Source organism: Filicampus tigris, chromosome 12 (assembly GCF_054856515.1).
Source record: "Filicampus tigris isolate MCC_2025a chromosome 12, RoL_Ftig_1.0, whole genome shotgun sequence".
NCBI lineage: Eukaryota > Metazoa > Chordata > Actinopteri > Syngnathiformes > Syngnathidae > Filicampus > Filicampus tigris.
The window spans coordinates 6,716,340-6,735,000 of NC_141228.1; the positions used below are offsets into that span (position 1 = coordinate 6,716,340).

The 18,661-nt window shown below is 41.2% G+C and overlaps 1 protein-coding gene across 2 annotated transcripts in view; it reads right to left on the reverse strand.

Moving 5' to 3' along the window:
• arid3a (AT-rich interactive domain 3A) overlaps positions 1–18,661 on the reverse strand; it is a 53,055-nt gene that overhangs the window by 33,018 nt on the left and 1,376 nt on the right. For both annotated transcript variants that reach the window (XM_086048365.1, XM_086048364.1), the window contains exon 2: positions 1,129–1,783. In XM_086048365.1, the coding sequence (XP_085904491.1) occupies positions 1,129–1,451 (323 nt within the window). In that variant the 5' untranslated portion in view covers positions 1,452–1,783. The remainder of the gene's footprint in view (positions 1–1,128; positions 1,784–18,661) is intronic.

The window sequence follows — 18,661 nt, forward strand, 5'->3', positions numbered from 1 at the left end:
TCACTCCGGTTCTTCCAGAACCGTTCAGATTTTAGAATGTCTGTGCTAAGTTTCGATTCCTAGTTAGCCGCGCAGAAGAGCTACGAAGTACAACCGATTAAAAAAAAAAGTGTGTGCGCGCACAGTGGCTCCTGCTGCCGAAGCTCAGCCCTCCGCTCGCTTTACCGGCCGGAAAGCGCGGGCCGCGGCGCCTGGCGACTCTGGGCGTACTCTCGGCCCTGCCCACAGATTTCCCTAGCAGCCGCCGTGGTGGCAGCAGTCGCCCTTCGAGGTGTCGGTGATCCCGGGCCGGCCCGGCCGGCTCATTCGACCGAAGCCTCGCCATGGAACTGACGCCATGCAGCTTATGACACAAAAGTCAGAATCGGCTAAGTACGTCAAATGGCAACATTGAGCCAATAAGTTCCACACACAAATGCATCTATCCAGCTAATAATTAGCTTATAGCATACGCAGCTGCAACCTATACATAAACACTGTACATGCATATACATTCTATGGTTACATAGACTGCTTAGATTAGATTGCTTAGACTTCCCTTGCTTGCCCATAAAATGCAGCGTTGTGTTTGTCAAATATATTTTCTTTCTAAAGCAAGACAAGGTTAGCCAATCCATTGATGTTCAGTAGCATGTTTTCAGTAACAGCTGCATTACTGTATTGTCTTGAACTTCTCAAAAATAATGCTCTTGTGAAAAATAATACTAAATAATAATACAAAAAATGTATTAAAACAAATATACTGGTTAAAAACATCCCTTTGAATAATCCATGGAAAATTTCACAAATAGTAATAAATTCATGAAATTGAAGAACAGAGAAGTTAATTTGATTTGTCCAAAAATAACTCTTTTGTTTTTGTTTTGTTAAGAATCCGAATCGAGAATCGTTAGGAACCGGAATCGGTTGATGCTTTTGAAGATGAGAGGATTCTGCCTGATGCCAGCAATATGAAAAACAGTTTTTTTGGCTGCCCGGAATGGATTACTAGCATTTCTATTTGTTTCAATGGGGAAAGTTGAGTTGAAATACAGTATGAATAATTTCAGTTACAAGCATGGTCGTGGAACAAATTACATAAGTGAAGGTACCACTGCACATTTATGAACCTAGCTATTTGATTCTTACATCTGTTCCTCTTCATCCGACCCCATCATATCTTTGTACTGTTCTTCTCCATCGTTGTCGTCATCGTCAACTTCCTCCTCACTGCCACTGCTGCGCTCCGACACCCTCTGTAACCCGGCCGCCGCAGCACGCATGGCTGCCAGGGCCACCAACTGGGCTTGCTCCGTCTCAGGGGCCGGGCTGCTTATAGAGTTGTCCCCTGCTACTCCACCTGGGCAGATGTGAGAGCGCTGGACAGCTGCTTGCTGCTGAAGCTGCTGTTCCATCAACAGCTTGGCCCTTTGCTGCCTGTGCAGGTTCTCCATGACGGCCTGCAACTTCATTTCTGTGGGGAGCGGCACAAGTGTTAAACTGCCTTGCCTCCCCCTCCCTCCCCCACTGAGGGAGCACCAGTTGCGGGTTCGTCTGGTGATGATTGGCCTTTCTGCCCACAAAAAGCAATTGCAATTCACGCCAGTGGCTCGCAGCCGATTGAAGAATATTGGAGGTGATGAGGATGAAAAAATATTTGTCCTGGAGTAGAAATGCAAGCGGATCTACTCTTGAGATGGAGACTTTACACTTGTCTTGATGAAAAGCCAAAGATGGATGTGAGGCTGCCAGTCGAAACACAGGTACAGAGAGATACGGGAACTTGTTGATCGACTAAAAAAACCTGTGTGTGACAAAGAAAAATTGCGTCAGATTACTATTTCTACAATATGTGCTAACATTAGTACCTTAAAGGGGAAGTCAACCCAAACATTGTTTTCAAGAATATGTTCTATGCGGGCCCACTAGTTGAAACAAGGCATTGTGATAAATATTGCGTTTGTGGGATAAGAGTTATTAATCCACTCATTTTTAGCCAACTCTGGGGGCGGCCATTTTTTCACTTCTGTCGACTGAAAATGACATCTCAACTACTCAGGGCTCAGGTAACGATCAATCACGGCTGACCTGTTTTCTGAAGCTGAGCCGTGATTGGTGGTTACCTGAGCCCTGGGTAATTGTGATTTCACTTTCAGTCGACTAAAATGGCAAAATAGCTGAGATGGCTAAAAAGGGGTGGATTTTGCTGCTTAACTTATATTCCACAAACACCATGTTAATCAAAATGCCGTGTTTCAACTAGTGGGCCTGATGGGAATATATTCTTGAAAAAAATATGTTTGGGTTGATTTCCTCTCCAAGTAGTTACTGGGGAAAGAGTCACACTTTTAAAGTTCATATTAAATGCCTTCAGTCTACAGCATTATGTATGATTCTCTTATTTTTGATATACTGTGTATTGATTATAAACCAAGTGTATATATTAAATCCACAATTATTTTGTTGTGTCATAATTTGTAAATTGGCATTGCCAGTTGGTTTTATTTTATTTTTGTTTATTTATCTTTTAATATATTTTATTGAAGTTCTACTTTATATATAACAAAAACAAACTGAACAGACAACAACTAACAATGAGCAATCCAAGTTATACAGAAAATAACAAAAGCATAGTAAGCAGAAACCATTCCTTATGTGAGCTCCAGGTAGTCAAACAGACGTCCAAGGGGCCCTCCGCTTCAGTGAGCCTTAGAAATACAAAAAACTAACTGAAACTACAGTTTCCGTTTATAAAACTAACTATCAATAGAGCGAAAATGTCCTACATACAAGAGCTTTCAGGGTTCATTTTAAATACGTATATTTATTTCAGTATTACTGTTTGGCCGTGCAGAAGATTGAAGGTCGAGCAAAATTTTGGGAATTGTAATTAACTTTATTTTATTACACAATACTTATAATGCAAAATCCAAAACTATTGTAACCCCGAATCCCTTCTGAGTAAGGTTTATAAATGAGAAATTTAGGAAATTTGTGATTTAAATACGTAAACAAAATTGCTGGATATATACCAAAATTGAATCAGCAGAAAACAGAACCTGCCTGGTGGAAGAAATAGAGTGACTGCAGACAGTATAGTGCAGTCAGAGACATAGGGTCCTATTTTGGTATTTTGGCACCACACCACAACGCTCGGCGTAAAAACGAGCATAACTTCATTTTCGAGCCAGCGCATGTCTAGTCTACTGTGTTTGGGGCCATGTTGCGCCTGTCTGGATGTTCCGGCGCACTGAATTGCCTCGTCCCCGACTCATCTGACAATTTGGTAACCGGAAGTAGTCTGCGGTCGGCGTGAAAACGGGTGCATTGTTGTTTTCATGCCGGGGGAATGGTTTAGTTCAGTTTGTGAATTTGGTCTGCGCGCTACACTTACCAGGGTGTTTCTGTCTGAAAATTTGGTTACAAAAAGTAAACTAGTGGAGAAAACCCCACTCATGCGCACAGTTAGACTGCGCTTTGCGCTAGGCTTGCACTTGGAATGAAAATGGGGCCCTTAATGTCCTATGTACAAAGTGTGTGTGGTATGACTCACAGAAAAAACACACCAGACTATAACACTGCAGACTTTACAACAGGAAGTGAGCACTCACAGAGAACACTTATTCTATTTGCTTGGTTGGCTCAAACCCAAGATTAGTCTGAGCCAACTAGCGAAACTAAGCAATGTTAGTAAACATGGCGTGGTGTTATAGCTGCTCTTGGAAGAGCACACTTATGAAAAGTAGGTATCATCAAACCTCTTATGTCAATAAAGGACTGTTATCAATTATCATCCCTGATTCAATACACACAATGTTTTTGATTCTGGTTGAGTAGAGGTTTGTGGGGCAGTTACCTGTCAGTCAGACTGAAGAAAAGACAGTGAGTGAAAACAGCCTTTGATATACAACACAGTCCTAGCCTTTCCCAGACAGGGTGTGCACTCAGCACACTGAGTGACATCTTGAAGGATGAGGCAGCTCTGGATGCACTGTGTCTGGTTTATTACAAACGAATCAAGCACAGCTGGACTGATGTTGCCTTTTTTTTTGTGGCACTGTATATCATACAACATCCACACACAATGGACACTATATACCCGCCTCAAGCCATATAAAAAATTATGATATTCGGATATTTGTGCCACATAAGAGGCGCATTGCTATATTACGCCAGTTTTGAAATTGCTGCATTGGCTCCCTGTGTGTTTCAGGATCGATTTTAAAGTACTTTTATTAGTTTATAAATGTGTTAATGGTCTTGGGCCATCTTATTTATCTGATTTGCTTTTATCATACCAGCCCTCGCGGATCCTGAGGTCCTCTGGCGCCGGCCTTTTATTTATTCCAAGGGTGAGGACCAAAATGCATGGCGAGGCTGCATTCAGCCATTTTGGTCCTCACCTTTGGAATAGCCTGCCAGAGGATGTCAGGTCTGCAGAGACTGTTGATATTTTTAAGAGGAAGCTCAAGACACACCTTTTTAGTTTGGCTTTCAACAACTTTTAAATAATTTATCTTTTCTTTTGATTGAAGATAATTCTATGTTTTGCTTTGAATGTTTTAAAGCACTTTGAGTTGCATTTTTATGTATGAAAAGTGCTATATAAATAAAATGTGATTGATTGATTGAATGTGATTGCTGAAAAGAAAGGGGCGTTTTGGTAGGATTTAATTCTATACTGATTTCTCCCCCCAAAAACTGATACAATTGAAAATGCAAGCTAATATCATTTTCGTGATTGAAAAAAATGAGTTTCTGAGTGAAAAATGGGCCATCCTCGTTGGACTGTTTCTTAAATCAAAAGTCAGTATCCCTCTGCAGGACAGCTAACAGTCTGCCTTGTATTTAAGAGTAAGACACAGGACAAACTCTTAGCTTTTGTTGTATATTCTGAAATCGCACTGTGGGAAACACCTTCTCAAAGGAAGTTTTCTGCAAACCCAGTGATGCAAAACTGGTGCGTTTTTATTAAGTAGGAAAATGAGAAATGCCACAGAACAGACATGGAATTATTATTTTTTAATGCAATCTTAAATGTTATTTGTTTAAGATTGAGTTTCAAGATTAAGTCACACAACAACTGACAACAAATGGCATTCACATAATCACATGGCTAAAAGTTAGAGATGAGAAGAACTTTGTGACGCCAGAAATTCCTGTTATCGCTGCTTGTCATTTACATTTCATTGTCACCTGTCACGACACACCACACAGTTCCTGTGCGAATGTAAATTCAGTGTTCGAACCATGCAGTCAGTTTGCGATTTTAAAAACACTTGGATTGCTATAGTTTGCTTTTTTAATGCTTGAGATTCACATTTGGGTATTCATGTGTTCACATCAAAAACATATTTAATCAAGCTCAAATTTTTTGGACTGTCTCTCGTTTAGTCGGTGAAGGATAATCAAATTAGGGAAAGACCTGTGCTGACCGTTATAACATATTTTCACCTCCATAGCTTCCTATATGTAATGTTTATTTTTGTGTTGAACTGATCAGAAATGAAAGAATATTTATGAGGTCTTCTCGGGACAATTTTCTTATACAGTTGTATACTGAACATACTACATGCTGCCGTGAGAAGTTGGATGTTTGGCGTCTTCCTCCAAGGCATCTTAAGTCCTTTCAGAAAGAAAACTGGCAGATCTCCAGAGTCCAATTCTCATGACTTAAGAGCGCATAACTAGACTCAAACAAGCCCCCATCTCTGGTCCCTGAGCTCAATTCTTATACAGCCCGAACAACAGACACCCCACTGCTCTATTAATCAACACTTTATTATCAGATGCAATCAACCACTTATCATAGTCATGAATCAGCCCGCAGCACTGAAGCATCAGTTTGACTTAAAGCGGAAGTCAACCCAAACATATTTTTTTCAATAATATGTTCCCAGCAGGCCCACTAGTTGAAACACAGCATTCTGATTAATTTTGCGTTTGTGGAATATAAGTTAAGCAGCAAAATGCACTCGTTTTTAGCCATCCCTGGGGGCGGCCATTTTGTCTTCTGTCGACTGAAAATGACATCACAAATGCTCACAATAAACCAATCACAGCTGACCTATTTTCTGAATCTGTACCCGTCAATAGGCCGGTCAGCCTCTAATTTTAAACAGGCTTCCGTCTGCGATTCCGACTAAACTTTCACTAGCATCCACCATCCTCCGCGATATTTAAAACGAAATGCAAGACTCATCATATGAAAATCTCACTGCGCATTGGGAGCCTCCATGCTCCATGTCCGGCTGGACTAAATGCATCTTCTTTTAGGACCCTGAATCTGCAAACCTCAGCCGTGGCCAATGGGAAACTCTATTATAGGGACTGTGGTATCGCCCTCCCCCTCTTTTAATGGTATGGAGGGGCGGTGTACGTGAAGTCAGAGTGAGGAAATACAGGCACGCTTGAACGCACACTACTGTCTCCACTGTCTCTCTATACACAAACAGCCTCGCCGCAGCCATTGAAGCCTCATCGCAAAAATAGACTATAGATGATTATTTGAACAGCAAGAGTGACTCACTGTGCCACGGAAACTGTTCACAGCCCTGGTCCACCACTCAAATCTGTCCGCCAAACAACTACGACTATTGTTCCTCGTCGCGCTCGCCGAAGCCCCGCTGCGAAAAATAGACTAATGACGAACTGCAAACGAATGACGGATTAAATAAATGGGGCTTCCGACTATGCTTAGTCCGTCTATTTTTAAAAATCTATTTTTTGCCAGTCCGTCAATGACGGATAGACGGAACGGTCCGTCACAGGCGGAACCCCCAGCTCTGTTTACGTGTCATCAGTTTCCTACACACCGTCAAGTAGCTAGGTCAGTTTCAATGAGACGTTAAAGCCCCAGTCTATGTCACATGGCTGGGAAATGTGATTCAAGGAAATAAGAGCCTTCCAAGGCTAAGGAAGTGACAACTGACGGAGCAGATGCAGCCAAGCAGGCTATAGATATTCAATATTGATTCAGTGCATTCTTACAGCTTGAATGAACGCTGAGTGTCTGCAGTTGTCACACGGTCGACAGCACCGACCAATGTAGGCGGGCTGCATTTGGCTTGACTGAGGTGACGAGTTAAACATGGAACCGCAAACACCACTGGATCGCACAAAGACAAACCATATTGTACACAGATAAGTCTTAACTTTGAACACTCTAAAGCCCTCTGCGTGCCCATCAAATGAGACTAACTTGAAAACAGACTGCAACGTGTATGCACGCTATAATATATTGTTCTGACCCCCCCCCCCTCCCCCAACATGGCATCTGCTCATTTGTTCTATAAGTCATTTGAAAAGACAGAAGTGACTAAACTCAAGCTTTTCTCTCATGTTGGCTCTTCCTGTACAGGAGGAAGCAGAAGTGGTCGCTCTGTTTCGTGCCACGGTTCATCCTTCATGATTTCCTACATGCTAGATGATGTAAATTACATTGCGCCACCATATACGTTCAACCCTGCTTCCCCAAATGGAAGCTGAAAAAAGGTTAGCATAATGGCTGACATTACCATATTATTTCATTTGACACCCATTTTTAGTAACATGGTGGGTGGACATATCGTAGATTAGGGCAGTGAATGCCAACCAGTGTCAACCACTTTGTGTCGTGAGCGATCGGTCAGGTGTGCCTCGACAAATCATATTAGATACTGACTTCAGTTCTCGTGGAAAGCTGTCCGACTGAGTGCATGCCCTTTTCTTTTTGCCCTGCTCCACTCAACACAACCTGGCCTTCACATTTCTCAATCCACTAATACAAACCAAACACAAGAGGATCAGGATGGGTCTTGGGGAAACAGCCTGAGATCCATTCACGTCTTGGTAATTTGAATTCAAAGCCCACACAGTTTTGATCTGAACCAATTTTTAAAATGAGAAACTTACCACACATGATGAGGGGAAAATCTGCATGTATGTGCTGACTGCTTTTCACGTTTCATGAAACATTTTATGTAAACATGTGGACTGTGCTTCTTAGCTAGTCCATCTACAAGTAATCACCACAAATTCTTTCGGTGTAGGAAAAGTACTTAAATGACATGACATTTTCCGATTTTAAAAATAGATAGGAACCAGCAGGCAATACAAACGGCGGTGGCTGCAGTGACGACGACAATGGCCACGCCTCATCAATTTGAAAAAAAGAGTAAGATCATTATATCTGTCTTCAGTTTCATTCATGAAACTGGTCCATACAAAATCTGGTCACATACAGAAAATCTATTCTTTTAATGTGTGACTATGAGCAACTTTGCAGGCGGGCTGCCGTTTCAAGTTAATTTGACTGGAAGATGTGTTTGGAATTCTCTGGTCAAGTAGAGTGCACACGGTGATTTTATTTGATTTTTTTTTACCACGTGAGGCAAAAAATAACATGCTAGATTTTTCCCTAAGAGGCCGTGAGACAGAAAACGCACCAAAAATTAGGTGTACCCAGCACGGCAGTCTTTCAGCGCAGCGTTGATGCCTCTACCTAAATGCCCCCCCCCCCCCCACTCTTAAGGACTAGTCAAATAGCGGCCTTTGCAATTATCATATCACGAGTATATTGCAAATGCAATTATTTGTTCAGTCCAAACCCGGACATTTTGACTTTTTCATTTTGATTAATCTTTCAATTCACAAACAAGGAAGGAAACGGTGCACTGTATTTGCTTCTTAGATATGATCCGACTCATGTTGTTTTGACCGAAAATAGATCTAACTGAATACTTTCCAACTTTGAGAAAATACAGATTTATTGTATATCAGTGATATACAGTATACAGTACAACAGTATTTTTTATAAATAAAAATAAAAAATACTAGGATATGTGATGTGTGAGATTAAAATAAAAAGCAGTCCTCATACATGCAGCGCCCTCACTAACACCTTAATTGGCTCAAGTGATGCTGGCTAGTAGTAATAGGTGGTAGGTTCCTATATGGGGCTAGGGAGGAGCCACGCGGATAAAGAAGCAGAAACGATGACAGCTAATGGGCTAATCCTCTTTTTTTTAACCCACATTTGAGTAGAAGATTGCAAGGTCTAAGCAAACAGGACATTCTGATAAGAAGTTGAGCTAAGGGTCTAACTCCAACTAGATAAAGAGGCCTGCACCTCCTCACATGCACGCACTGAGCACATACTGTGCATATGTTCACGTCAAACGTGAATACCGCTTGCTAGCATTTGCCACTCAGAAATAACAGCCTAGGGAAAGTTTAAAATTATACAATGCGTTTTTCAGAAACTTTGCGAGAAATAAAGTAGTAAATTAGTATCCTAATTACTGAATTGTAGAGTAAATTTCAGCAAACCAATCCCATTGTAAACATATGAATGCTTTTATGTGCAACCATTACTACAATTGCATATTGACAACTACAGTAGCTACAATATGTGGACATGCTGTAGTAGTCCAATTAAAAAAAAAAAAAAAAAAGATAGAACTGCCGGCTTTCGGCTCTTGGTCTGATTTTTTTTTTCAAACCCAATAGAGCACAGTTCTGTGACAAATGGTGTCAGTGATTAGATGCTGAACAATGAGGCCATCTGTGGCGTGCCCAGTTTGAAGGCTCCATTATATCAGGTAAATCTGAGATGGGCTGAGGCACTTGGATGATTACAACTGGTGTGGGAGAAAAAAAAAAAAAAGCCACAATTGTGGTCAGCATTCAGGTTGTTCAGCCCAATCAAATTACAATCAAATTTTAAGATAAAAAAATATATATATTGTTTTGGCCACTTGTTTGTATGACAAAAGCAAAAGCAGAGACGGAAAAGGCAAACTTTTGATAAGAGGTTTCAAAGTGAAACTTCATAAAAATTATAACTGTTTCCAGTTAATCCTAAAAAAAATTATCATTAAACACTGAGGTTGTGAGCATGTGTTACAAAACCTACATTTCCAAAATGTTTTATTTTGCTTCACTATTATGCACAATTTAAAAGTAGTAAATGGATCTACAAATTCAAAATGAGGAATTCACCTGAAACGAACAAACAAAAAAAATCTTTAAAGAGGAAGTCAACCCCAAAATGTTCTTTCCAATAATATCTTTTCCTTAGCCCCACTAGTTGAAACACATCATTCTGATTAATATTGCGTTTGTGGAATACGAATTAAGCAGTAAAATCCATCCATTTTTGTCCATTTCTTCGGGCGGCCAGTATGCCACGTTCCGTCGACATCGCAGTTGCTCAGGGATCGGGTCATGACTCAGCTTCAGATAACAGGTGAACCATAATCCATAGTAGACAGTACAATGTGTTAGCGCATCAACATTACCTGTAACACACGGTTGGTTACCTGTGTGTCCTCAGGCTACCTTCCAGACATGACCGTCCCCATCCCTGTCGTAGTATTTTTGGTGAAATGCGCCCTAACGTTCGGATGCTGTTGTTAACACCGGTTGGCCATCACGCTGCTTTAGCCGTAGTGCTTCCTGTTTACATCACGGATGACCCAGATACCCGCTACTGTGCATGCGCGTTACAGATACGCAAACAAAGTGTTAAATAAATAAATACATAAATAAACGATTCATTGACTATTAAATTAATTGTCGACGATTTTGATCGTCAACATAGGCGTGACTATTCAACTAATCTTGACAGCTCTACTCCCAGGTAATTAAACAGTACATATTAGCGTTAGGGGAATTCAGGGGAAATATCTTTAAAGATAATGAACCAGAATGTAAATAACTGGTAGGTTGAGTACACAAGGCCCTATTTACTTTATTCTAAGTAACAGGTTTGAACTCTTCCCTTTGGCTAAAGTCACACTAAAGAAGGGTACATGTTTTCTCTCTTTCTCACTTTCTCTCTCACATGGGTAGGAAGGATCAAAGAATCTGCTCAAATGTGCTGTTTATTCATTATTATTTGTCAGAACTGGGCATTTTGCTAAAAATTGAGCGTCCGTTATTCGTCATCCGTCTGCAGCGTGGGTACCCTTCCGTCGTCTGTCATTCGCCTTTTTTTCCGGGGGGAATAAAATAGTACCCGTCTACAGACTGGTCCGCCTCTAATTTTAAACAGGCGTCCATCGGCGAGTCCGACTACATTTTCACCAGCACCTGCGAAACCCCCTCAGCCCCGCCTCCCGCGAGGTTTGAAGAGAAAGAGTGAACCACTGCGCCATGGAAACTGTTCACAGCCTGGTCCCCCATCAAATCCTCGTCACTAGGGGTGGGCGATATGGGCAAAAAAATACCTCGATATTTAAAAAAAAAAACTCTATAACGATAATTTGACGAGATTCTACAAAAAATATTTTTAATCTACACTTACTTCACAGACCAATTGTGGATAGACAGCGTTTGTGAACAACATCTCTTTTAAATTGCTAAATACAGCTTCTGCAAAACATAATGATATTCTACGACAATATTTAACAATACAAAACTAAAAATAATGTACAGACTTACATAGATTTTTGGGAATACTGTATTTATGTCGTTTAAATGTCTGTGGTGTAATTCCATAATGATGTTAGATTTTGAGCTGCAGTAGGTACTGGTGTACGTACCACTGCCAACTACTAGAGGAATCAGAATGAGAAAAAAATGTATTTATTTGATATGTGACGTGTGACGAAGTGTGACCCAGCGCGAGAAAAAAAAAGACGTTGTCATGACAATACCCATTTCTGGCCAACGTATTCAGAATAAAGTTGAATAACAAAACTGCAATTTACAGAAAAGTGCATTTTCCCACTCATTCATTGCTGTGATATGTAGACTTGTGACTTTATTCATGTTTGGCTGTATGCTGGCGTCACACTAATAAACCGTCGTAGTTTGTGCAACGTGCCTCGGGAAAACAGGTGAGTTATGAATGATGATGTTGGTTCAACTCGGCGACTGTTTTCTCTGTGTGTGTGTGTGTGTGTGTGTGTGTGTGTGTGTTAAACCTTTTGTTAAGTGTGCTTGTGCGGTCGCCAAGTTTTCCTCGTAAACCATATCGCTCGTGGTGCAACAGAATTGCTCTTCACGGTGACCGTTTTGGCACATCTAACAATGTTATTTCCACCGACGTCGGTCTTGTCAACTCCAAACCATTTACAGACTACGGACGACGTGGACTCGCGCCTTGCTATTATTCCCCGCTGGACACTCCTCAATACTTGAAACATAGATCGGCTGCAGTGCGGACAGAGTCACGTGACCGGGTCCTGCCCGCTGATTCGACGAATGATTATCACTTCCTCCTCCTCTGCCGTCAATGCGCACTGATTTTTCAGCATTTCCTCCAACTTTGCGGCCGTCGGCTGACTCGCTTCGAGGCAGTATCAATACTCGATAATGTAAAATTACACATCGTGTAGGCAAGATTGACGATGATATCGCTAACGATATATATCGCTCACCTCTACTCGTCACCAAAAATAGACTAATGACGGACTGCAGATGGATGGCGGACTAAATAATGGGGATTCTGTCTATTTTAAAATATTTCCCGTCATTCGTCAACCGTCAGTGATGGATAGACGGCTCTGATTATTGTATAATGTGATGAAAAATGCATGCCAACACTGTTAAATGTGTTTAATTGTGTAAATTAGAGGTTGAACAACTAAAGATTTTTTTTGCTACAATGTGATGAAAGTCGAGTCAAAGTTGATGAACCGAGGATGTAGTTGATATTTTTTCAACATGGGACAGCTGTCCCCAACCTTTTTGAGGACCAGTTTCATGGGAGGGCATTTCAATGTACAAGCATAGAAACACAAGTCTTGTGGGAGTCCTGCACATGCTTTTCTTCAACAAAACCGGTGAGTCTTTCTTGTTTTACTGTATATACAGCAGCATAATGTGTGCTAGGGTGCCGACGTGCTGTGATACAGATAAGGCTCACTAAGACACAGTTGTGACTCGTGAATTATTTGACATAACATTTTGGCAATGAGGATGGAAGCTTCACATTGTGCACTGGCTTTGTTCCTTGCTGTGCCCGCTATTTTAAGACTAGGAGCAATCAGAATAGCCTAAATTAGTCAGGCTAACCGCTATTCTCATTTATAACCAGGTTCTTTTTGGACACAAACCTGTGTAAATGTATGACGAGATTTTGCTGCCAAACAGTTACAGTCCGGTGACGGCAGCAGATGGGCAAGTGGAAAGCCCTCTGTAAATTGGCCAATTATAAGACGTAAGATTTGATAAGTGATCAGTCGACTTCAAGTTTGAAACGATGCCAACTAACCGGTTCGACACAGGGTGCAAGTTGAATTGGTGTAAAAACAAGCATACTAAGAGACAAACAGTAGCCACTAATGATCCTCCATTACAGTCACAAAAACAACACAGGCAAAAGAAGTCGGTCATCACTCTCTCACATTCCTTGCAGTATTACCTCGCATGGCAATAACACAGGCTCCATTGAGCTCGGCTGCACCAACAACAAGATCATTGAGGAAGTGTCGCACAGGCTGGTCACGCACTTTCCACTGACCTCTTCCAATGCGCCACAGCAACACAGTGAGGCAAATCTGATTAGCCTCAGCTATTCTAGAAATTAAATGGGCATACAGCAAAAATAATCCTGTGATCAACTTCAGGGCAGGGAAATAAGACTACAGCATACATCAGTGCAAGCAATTTTGTTGGAATGCTCACAATAGTGAGCGTGATGTGTGTGTCATTTACAGTAAAAAAAAGTGAATGGAAAAGGTCATGACAATAAAAAGGAATCAAATCGGCAATGTGATTAGAACCGACATAAATATGTTGAAATCAGCTATCAAAATCAAATTAATAATACTAGCAATAATAGTACAAATGAGTATTATTTGACATATGATGAATAATATCTCACATTGTCCACCTAATGAAGTACATGAAAGTATAGTATAGTCGGCATTTAGTTTTGCACTAACTTATACACTGCTGACTGTTACCTTTTACTTTCATTGAAAAGAATGATTTTTTCCTCCCGTCTATATATCATCGCTTTCCTATGAAAAGCACTTATGTCCAATTTTGGAAACATTTTAAATTTTCACGTTAATGCGATGTCTGTAATGCGGAAACACCATTCGCGTAAAAATGAGAAAATTGAAAAAAAAAATGGACATAGGTGTTTTTCACAGGACAGCTACGCAATATGCAATACTTATAATATGGGAAGAGGCAAACATTGTAATCAGTTCCTGAGGCAAGAACATTAAACAAAAGGAGTGTCATCAGATAAATGAGAAACAAAATGTCCTGCTGATTTCAGATGAAATGTTCTGCCGTTTATGTTGACTGCTGCGCTGGTAGATACTGACCGCGCCTTGTTGAGAACCTAACCATTGGCTTCATTCTGTAGCACTATGAAAGCAAATATCAATCGGATGGATGACAGCTTGAGCGGCACAGCAAACTCTGAAGCAAACGATCACGTCAGCTCAAGTCAAGCACTTCGCACCAGTTTCTTTTGGCAATAATTTCACACTTGACGTTGGCCTATTTTGAATGGGATGATATCGCTTAGTGGAAGTCTGTCCCTTCACTTTTCTTCAATTGTAACAATTTGACCAACATAGAGTTGATCACGTTGCAATTTGAAAAAAAAAAAAATGAATAGCTTAATCATGAGACATTATTCCTGAAGTATTGAATGTAATGTTACCATAAACGTCTAATACAAATAGGGCTTTTAAAATGGGCCATGGTGACTAATATTTTCTACATTTTTGTTTACAATGTGAGTTGTATTCCCTCAGAGAGAGGCATCTAAATTCCTCTTGTGTTAAAAAGGTTGCTGCCATCAAAAGAGATTGAGAACACAGCCTGCATGTCGTAGCTCGCAGAGTCGACACTGCTTCGGTTACTCTAGACGCTATGATGATAGAACGTCTAGTATGAGAAGGGGGAGGGGCTGTGTGGGGGGGTACAACTTCATTTGGAATGTCATGAACATCCCTAACTGGATTAACTTGTTGGGTTTATATATGGCGACTGTTTTTTCTTTTTAGATTTTTTTTTTTTTGTAGAGTCCAGCCTTTTGTTTTGCAGAAAGGCACATACTAAGAAAGAGAGATTTATGTTGACAACATGGAGACATCCAGAACCAAATGGCTTACTGAGGATCACAGGCCTCGTTACGCTGCTGTTTTTCTGCACACAGAGACAAAAGGGCGTAATAGAATGAATGAAGTGTGTGATCACACACCTTTGTTACACAGTTCTGTTACAGCACGTCATGCGATGAATAGTTGCAAAAAAAGAACTTGTTGACAGCATCACTTAACCTACGTAACAGTAAATATACGGTGCGCTATCATACTGCTTATTAAACTGCCATTACCACTTCAAAAATCAACAACATAAACAATTAGTGGCTTCAAAAAACAAACTTTTTTTTCCTTGTGAGCAGATGCAGCACGATACAGCAACATTGTTTCCTGCATGTGTCTCGATATTTCATCTCAATCTGTTGCTAAGGATATTTAATGATTTAATCAAAGCCCAATATTAAAATACATATGCCAGACATACCTGAGGCCAGGGAAAGTGATCTGGAAAAATAGTCTCACGGGAAACGATACAAAGAGCACTACAAGGAAGATGAACCAAGTTTATACGCATTCATTTTGCAGATGAATCACTACTCTGAAAGCTTTATTGGCCATGATAAAGAGACACATTGTATTCAGAGGGGACTGACGGCAGTGAGTAAACAGACACCTGAAGCCCAGTGGAGACGGTGGGGTATAATTCTGGAAAATGTGCTTCGTCACTTGTAGTCATTCCTGTTCATGTAATCTAAAAAATTCCAGTGTTGCAGCAACGTTGAATCAGTTCCCAAATAAGAGATCAGTGGTGGTTTACATCACCTAATTGGCATTGGCTGGCCAGGCGCTTGAAACAGGGCCAGGTTTGGTTTTGCCAGATGATATTTTCTTATACCGGTATGTAAAGTTCCCACCCAACAAGTCTGTTCAAAGAGGAGGAACACTAATTTGATATACTGGGCAATGTGTGTCTTTCACACTATGAATTGCAATTGTATCAGATTTGACAGACACATGAGCATGTCGCCGAACGCAGATGCAAGCTCGTATCCAGGCAGACAAGTAACAGGATAGAACTTTGCAGCTGGCGCAGATCCCGGTGTCAGACATGGACTGAAAACAAGCGCTACAACTGTTCTAGCGGCTCACTTGCAAAACTGCGGGGCATCCCAGAACTGCAAAGGCCCTTCCTTTGCCTGCGTCACGGTCAGGGATTCCCCCGTGGCTCCAGCCCAAGTAGTGAAGTAACTTGTGCTTTTTGGCACGATAACACAGTCAAAGCTCCACGTGCTGCACAGGCCCTTCAGAAAAGTAGCTTTTGGCACAAGAGCAGCTGAAAGGTTGCCAAGCTGCTTCTGTCCTCACAAAAACACACCCTGCGTGCAGCCAACTCACATTCACTAAAATACAATCCAGTCCGAGAAACACGGGAGTGTAATTAATGGAACATTCAGCAAGTTTTGGCCCACACCCTTAACAAACCTTGAAGGGCTATTCGAATGTCGTGACAACATAACAGTCTGTACAGGCTCGCCAAGGATAAGAGTTTGATAATAAGAGAGCAAACAGGCGTCAGACCAGTTTGTCTAGTCCACACATGTCTTTGAGTCATTTATTCACAGACGCCAACCAGTTCAGAGGCCGAATGTGCCACTCACTCACAGAGCAACATGTTTGCATACAGTATTGCACTTACTGCTTTCTCAAACAGCCTCCAGGTGAGATTCGAAATCTGTCATGGCTGCCATAGAAACTTCATACACTGCGTACATTGAACTAAATCGGTAAAGCATCACACTACCAACAGAGTGTGAGATACATACAGTACAATTCATTCCGAAGGCGGACCTGAGTTGGATTCAATGTCGGACCGATCCAAACGTGCGCTTAGAACAAAAGAGGCCACAGGGAGCTGTTTACGTGTTGAGGAGGAAGGCAATGTAAATGGACTCCTGGGAAATAAGCAACTAAAACAAGAGTGTGCAGATATACGCCACAAAGAACACAGAAGCACTGTACAACCAACCAGAAATAACACAATACAGTCTCATACAGTATGAAGCGCATTCCCTCATTACGTCAAAACATTTGCGAAGGATAACACCAGCTTTTACTTAATGCTGATATGTAAAAAGACATGCAGTCCATTGTTAAATATTAATAGTTGAAAGGATTCAAATCAATCAATATAATCAATCAAAGACCCATTTGTGGTGGTCAAAGGCTCCTGCCAACCATTCAACCACATCATTGCAAATGACAAACGTCTCAAGGCCTCCATCTGTCCTATTTTCAAAAACACTTCTGCAGGCAAGAGGCTCCAGAAGTGTCTTTATGTCAACCTAGTTTTATTACAGCACATCAGACCTGTTACATTTACACTGAAGCTACAAGAATTTGCTGGCGCCAACAACAACGCGGCATATGCCAGATTGGACCAAACAGATTAGAGTGGCAACTTCAAGGCAAGCCTCGAAGGCGATTGGACACCGGTGGGGGTGGGAGATATTTAAGATATGCAGTGTGTGTACATTTGATGGTCAATGTTTAATAGTGACAGTGTTGGAAAGCTCCCCTTCTCACCACTCGTTCCGACTTGATCATGTGTTAAAATTGAAAGTTTCATCATGCCTAGGATATGTCATAACCGTGTTCCTGTCAAATGAAATAGACAAAATGGAAGTCAGTTACCAAACTATTACACCACAATTGTCTGGAAGAGGGGCACCCAAGCCACAGATGCTATTGGTCATTTTCAATACAATAATTTGTGTTCTTCCTCTTTAAGTGAGATACTATGTTAAAATGGGGGTCTGACAGCATATTAAAAGTTTACAAGGGGCACAGAAAAGCTTGGCAACTGCTGCTGGTCAAGGACTAGCATTTACAAGTAGGCTACATCAGACAAGAAGCCTTTTAAGTGTTTATACTTTTAAGGGCAAAGACAAAGACCAACACAAGACCAGCTTCCTGTGCCCCCCACCACTCACAGTGAGAAAGTGTCACACTACTCACAAACCAAATGCCAGCCAGTATCACAAGTAGCTTGCTTTTAAAACTGTTCAGGAACTGGAAACTTTAGTCATCCAGTCGTCCGTACGCCGGCACAGAACGCAGGTTTTACTGCGATCATACACAATGAATTTTTGTGTGACAATACTTAAGATCTCAGCATGGCTCAAAAATCTTTTTCTTCAATTATGATGTAGATAGGACTTTTTCCTCCCCCGAGTCAGTATCATTCAGTTTCATTGGAGCTGACATACCTTTTGGAACGCGACTGTTTTGTCAAACTTTTATGGAAAGTAAACAATGGGAGGATTGCCCAGTGGCATGCACCACAAGAATGCATTTCTAGGTTTCCGGGCGTTCTGACATCCTGTAACACAGCACAAGCAAATACATCGGGTGCCTCCACCCCACTGATGCAGTATGGGCATCTTTTATCTCTTGATATGTTGGACTTATCGAGTGGATGTTTTGACTTGACTTGACATTAATCTCACCCACTGATGTGTAACTGACTTTTTGAACTGCCCACACCTCTATACTTCAAACTTTGCACAATGACTACAGTTTTGGGGCACTTTCGCAGAGTTGCGAACATGATGGAGAACATTTAGACCAGATTAGACCAGGGTACACTGACCGTGAGTTGAACATTCAGGCATCATTAATTTACATAA